The following is a 5,820-nucleotide window of genomic DNA, read 5'->3' as shown; positions in this document are numbered from 1 at the left end:
CACACACCGCCACCACTCGGCCCCAATCCCTCAAGCAGAGATGGGCCACAATAAAACTTGTCAAACATTGATCACTCAAGTAGTCCACATCCAGGTGGATCCGACACCGCAAACAGAGCAGCGTCCACGGACGCGAGAGCAGCCAATTTTCGACACGTCTGCTAAACTACCAATGGCACCTTCGTCGCGCGATAACAACGCAACAGCGGAAGTCACCACCACGTTCCCACGCCCGTGATAGATCCAAAACATCCACTAGGTCTCCCACACCACATTCGTAAGTGGGGGCCGCCACTACCATTGCAAAGCAACCGGCAACAGCGGAGAAGGGGTACCGAGAGAGGGTAGCTAGTGGCAGCAGTCTAGGTTATCCGGAGTCTCCCAGGGGGAGCGACATGTGGGTCAGAGGAAGTGTATTGCTTGGTTTCCGATCCAATGTTTCTGATAACAAAATGAAGAATAATGGCCAGTTTGTTCATATTGAATGTCCAAATTCTTCCGTACGCTTCCTTGCTATGATTGCATCTAGAAGCTGGGTGCCTCCACTTATGAATGTCGTATTAGAATAATATCACAGGCTATATCGAGGAATAAACACGTTCATGAGTCGTTGCGTAGACATTTTTTCGAGAGGAAGATCAAGAACACTTCACTTCATTATTATACTCATCGAATGAGAAGAAAACATGTCATATAGCATCTATCAGATATGCAACCATTAAGAAGCTTTATAATAGTACATTTCGAACAAATCAAGGACACAAACAATAGTATTTGGAACGATTTAGAACATAAAAAAGTTAACAAAGACACAACGAAAAAGAAAAGATAGTGCATATTTAGGAGCGGCAATGAGCAAGATATCGGTGGACGTTGTCATGCATCTACTTAGTGAACTCGATGACCCATATGTTGGCGTAAATGTAAGTGGTCTTGATGGCTCCGAACCCGGCACCCTTGGCCAGGGCTTCGAACTCCCTCTCGTACCTCTCCCTGCCACCTGGGTTGTGCGCTAGCATGATCATGTCGAGATGGAACCCCCCTTGCGCCTCAGGCGTGGCTTCCGGGTTCACCGGCAGGATGCACTCCACGAGAACCACCTTGCCGTGCGCCGGCAGCGCGTCGTAGCAGTTCTTAAGCAGTGTTGCACAGTGCTCGTCGCTCCAGTCGTGCATGATCCACTTCATGAGGATGGTGTCCCCCGAGGGAATCTTTTGGAACATGTCGCCGCCAACGTGGGTGACACCCGAGAACGGTGGAGCCTCGGAGATGACGTGGGGAAGGTCGAAGTTGATGCCTTTTACGGTGGGATAGTGGGCGGTGATGGCGCCGACAGTGGCGCCTATGCCGCCGCCCACGTCCACGAGGGTGTCGAGGCCATTGAAGCCCTTGTACAATTCAAGGAGCTTCTTGGTGATGATGATGGAATGGTTCTTCATTCCTTCATTGAAGACGCGGTTGAAGCGCGGGTCCGTGCCATGGTACTCGAATGCCGACATCCCGTGCGCCTTGTTGAATGGGATGCCGCCATCAAGTACAGCGTCCTTCAGATAGTACCTGCAGATTGTATTTACAAACACAATTTACTCCAAGAACTCATCGTATGAATAATTTACAGTTTACTTTGTGCCACACATGTAGCAGTTATCATTCGGGTGTAAGAAAAGTCAACACGCGGTTGGGTTCTGCTTCTGAAGCTGCTTCCCGTTTTTGATAGGGAATCTCTAGGTTTCTACTCTAACCCCACACAACATCCAATTATCCAAAGAGATATATCTAGATGAATTGTTCATGGTTCTCTAATTTCAGTTCTACTATTTACCTGCTGCTGCTGGAACTTAATTTGGGAAAGAAAAAGAATCACCCCGGCATGACAGCCATAGTGAATGGGCAAAGCAGGAAGAGAGATGGTCGATCTAACATACATACCAGCTCTCCATGAGGACCTTGTCCTGATTCATGAGCGCGAGCGGCGCCATGGAGACACCCTCCTCGTTGGGGGTAAGGAACTTGCACACAGGCGCGGCGCCGTACCGCCGGGAGAGGCGGCCGTCCTTGTCCTCCTCCAGGGTGCACGACACCACCTTGTACGAGGCCAGCAGCCGCAGCATGCGGTCCACCATGTCCGGCGCGGCCGGGTTCGCTGTGGACGGGAGCTTGGCGGCCACCTCGGCGGGGCTCAGCAGCTTGCCGTCAGCGGCCACCAGGGTGTCCAAGAGGCCCAGCTCGATGGCGTTCTTGAGCGTCATCGGGAGGATCGATGATGAGCCGAGCTGGAGGGCGAACATGCACGTTTCCTCGTCGGCGGAGGCAGCCATATCGGTCGCCGTGGAGCCCATCTCCTCTGCTTCTCTGCAGCCGAGCTAATGGTGGTAGGGGTGGATGCTTTTTGTGAGCGACTGAGCGATGAGGAATGATTTGGAGGGAGGATGGGAAGGGGTTATATGGGGCTTCCTAGCTTCACCAACCACCACATGGTTTTTCTTCTTGTTCTTCAGGAAAAGTGAAGGAGAAACATGACACACGGGAAAGTTATTCTTGAGTTATTGTTGTTGTTGATTGATAAGTAGGGTTTGTTTATGTTGATAATATATATGGGGCGCTAGTGTAAGCTGGCATTAGGTTTTCCCAGATCATACATCTCGTATTATTGTTACTGACTGTATGACCTACACTTTTGTTTCATAAATATAGTATCTTCTGATATAAAAAAGGGAAACATTTATTTCCAAGAAAAAACTGGTGGATGGATGGAAGATGAAAAACACGTGGTAAATATATTGTTAGAATCGGTCGTTCAGTATCAGCATTACTATTTCTTGCACATTTTTTTAGAAAAGAAGGATGTACCCCCGGCCTCTGCATCTGGACGATGCATACAGCTATATTATTAATTATTTACAAAGACCATACAAGATAAATATGAATCAAAAGGTAAGGGAGAAAGAAAAAGTGTAAATCTTTGCATACATCCTCCCGCAAAATAAGCTACAACATGCCGATGAGTTGGTGAGAGTCCTCCCGTGCCCCGCGGCAAGACAGCCCAAATCTTTTCACGGGCTCGAATTACGTGAAAGATGTTTGGAGCTTAATTAGGATGTTATAGATGTGTTCCACACCAAGAAAGTAAGCTGGAACTCGGACGGATGATGCTTTATACCGTATGCTATTTCATAATTTATTTCGGATTCAAAAGTGGGACGGATGCAGTACACCTCCAGCTTGCCAGTCTTGGGCCAAAGCGTGACCCAGTTGTGGCCGGCAAACTCCAGGCATCCGTCATTGTTGCGGAGCAGCTTGTCCTGGCAGTTCCTGCACTGGTCGCTAAAGTCGGCGACGCTCATCAGCACGAACACCACCAGCACAAGCTGTGAAAGTGCCACCGGCTCCCCTGTCTTGATGTACCGCACCACCACACACTCGTCAGGGACCACCGACCGCAGCTCCACGCACCACGACTCCTCCTTCTCCGTCCTGTCGCCACCGAAGCATGCATGCTAGTGGCGAGAGCGCATGCGAGCCAGGGCCGAAGGTTCACGCTCTATGCAGGAGTTGGAGTAGGAGTGGAAGGGGCCGCAGCGGCACCGGCGTGGTCATCATCATCGCCGCTCATGGCAGAGACGCATACCAATTGTTTGACGAAATGCATGAGCCAATTGTACACTCCGCCAAATTTAAGGGATCAGCTAGAAATGACATAATATATTATCTTAGTTTCTCAGCGAATGACCGCTCGAAGTTGTTGTGCTGTAGTTCTCATCACGAGCTAAAGAATGCGCGGTTGTTTCTGGACATGAAAAAAAATACACAAGTCAACCTTTCAATGCACTATGTCAGATATCACTTGATTTGCGATGTGATGGAGACTTACACAAATGAGCCGTTACGCTGTTGCTAGCTGTTGGCATCCGCAGTCTATTCCATAATATAATTGATCAACTGCTCTAGAGTCCCGGTCCATGTTTTTGTGTGTCGTATTGTTATACAAAATTATGGCATGTTAAACTGTGCCATGTCACTAATAACTATTCCGGCCAAAACTGGTTCTTAAGGGTTTAAGTTCTAGACGTGGCACTAGTGCTCGTACTTTTTTAGATTTATTTTAAACTTTTCGGTAATATTCACTCACTGGAAGTCTAGACAAGATGTTCCCGTCCACCACAAGGAGTTTGCGATGACTGTCTATTCTAGGATGTTGTGCCAATTTAGTATCTTATAGGTGCTCGTAGAGGTAACGTGTGCATCTATTTGTTCATACGGATGAGTGCATATGCTTGTGTTAGGATGTGCGATTGTATTAAAAAAAACTATTCTGTTATTTTGGTCTCCACGACTGCTCTTCCTCCATTCCTCCCTTGCCAGCCATTTTGTCAAACCACACAAGATACAATAAAAACTAATTATGAGCTGCTATGACATCGGCCTAATCAGGACAGACTAAGCTGGTTACTTCCATACCGGCTTTGGTTGCTCTTCCATCTCAGCCATGGTGGTGTGTGCCGTGTGGTGGTGCGGTGCCTTGCGACATGTCTTTGGTGCTTCTTCGGGAGCCTGCCGGGGTCCGCCTCTCTCGGCAAGCTAGTTACGCCACATTTGACTCACTCAGCAAACCAGATTTGGTGATCTAAATGGTGGGTTAAATGGAAAAGTCACACGAAAACTCCCATAATGATATTTGATTTGATTGATTTTCTCCATGACACTTCATCATATAACTTGTCTAAGTATTTTTTTTTCAAATTTATCTTGAATATTTTGATGTCATAACATATATAATGGTGCCATCTGTATGCATGTTTCTCTACCGAACAACCACTCAAACTTATTGTGATGTAGTTCTCATCAACTAACTAAAGAAGACAAGGTTGCACATGGACTTGATAGAAAAACACAAGTACAATGACTTTCGAACGTACTCTTCTGGTCCAAACAAAGTTTTGTTGTCTTATACCTCGTACAACATTGCAGTCAAATACACAAGACGGATAATGTGAATTTTTGTTTGTAGAAATAACAAAATGTGAACTCATCATATGTTTTATTGAGCTGACTGACCTGAACGGCGATTAGTCTGAGTCACAACTTGATGGATAACGATAGCATTGGAAACAATACAACTGGCTAGATGTAGGTTCTACCGCAATATAGTCACATAAACCAGTTCCTGTTTGATCATAATTGTCGTTTGAAATATCCAGTGTTTCTTTTTCAAGGCAACTACGGCTGGAAAAAGCAAGCCTGAACACATTTTTATATTTAAAAAATACACAAGAATGAGATACAACACAACGGCTACAAGACTTAGCATTGATGCGTGCGTGTGCGCGCAGACACACACACACACATACATCTCCTTCTACATAGAGAGAGAGAGAGAGAGAGAGAGAGAGAGACGAAAACGAGTCGTATCGAGCAGCCATCTCCTTCTACATCCCACCCATCACTACTAGATTAGACCGAGAAGAGGAGGAACAACTATTGTTGGATGAGTCCAAAGGAGAACCAACGTAGAGAAGACATAGAGAAAAATTGAAAAGCTTGCCTCGCGAGCACTTTGAGCCTTGAAGAACTAGGACAGTCGCAGTCCCCATCGAAGGGCAACCTTCCTCTGTGGCCATGTCGTGACAAAGAGAACCGCATATGGTGCCAAAGGGAATGTTCCATAGAGACAACCCTTGCATTTCCTCTTGGCAACCCATGGCCCATCATCACTAACGAAGTGAACCTCAAACACCATAAAAGGACATGGAACACAAAGACCTCACCGCCACCACGAGCACCCCTGCGAGAAGGTCAACCAACAATACATGGACGGCGAAA

General features: G+C 46.9%; 1 protein-coding gene across 1 annotated transcript; it reads right to left on the bottom strand.

Moving 5' to 3' along the window:
• Nucleotides 1-674: 674 nt before the first annotated feature.
• On the bottom strand, nucleotides 675-2,421 carry LOC119324413 (flavone O-methyltransferase 1-like). The gene is made up of 2 exons (XM_037598203.1): nucleotides 1,930-2,421; nucleotides 675-1,557 (listed from the first exon to the last, which is right to left on the bottom strand). Exons 1-2 carry the CDS (start codon nucleotides 2,337-2,339, stop codon nucleotides 885-887), a joined length of 1,083 nt encoding a protein of 360 aa, XP_037454100.1. The 5' UTR covers nucleotides 2,340-2,421; the 3' UTR covers nucleotides 675-884.
• Between the last annotated feature and the right edge of the window lie 3,399 nt (nucleotides 2,422-5,820).

This window comes from Triticum dicoccoides, chromosome 6B (genome assembly GCF_002162155.2).
Source record: "Triticum dicoccoides isolate Atlit2015 ecotype Zavitan chromosome 6B, WEW_v2.0, whole genome shotgun sequence".
In the NCBI taxonomy this organism is placed as follows: domain Eukaryota; kingdom Viridiplantae; phylum Streptophyta; class Magnoliopsida; order Poales; family Poaceae; genus Triticum; species Triticum dicoccoides.
Note: the sequence above shows the minus strand (reverse complement) of the source record. Positions and strands in the feature narration are given on the sequence as shown.

Excerpts from the sequence above, each read along its gene's own strand:
- LOC119324413 (XM_037598203.1), bottom strand. The coding sequence starts at position 2,339 with ATGGGCTCCACGGCGACCGATATGGCTGCCTCCGCCGACGAGGAAACG. Across the intron at positions 1,558-1,929 it reads AAGGTCCTCATGGAGAGCTG|GTACTATCTGAAGGACGCTG; the intron begins GTATGTATGTTA and ends TACAATCTGCAG.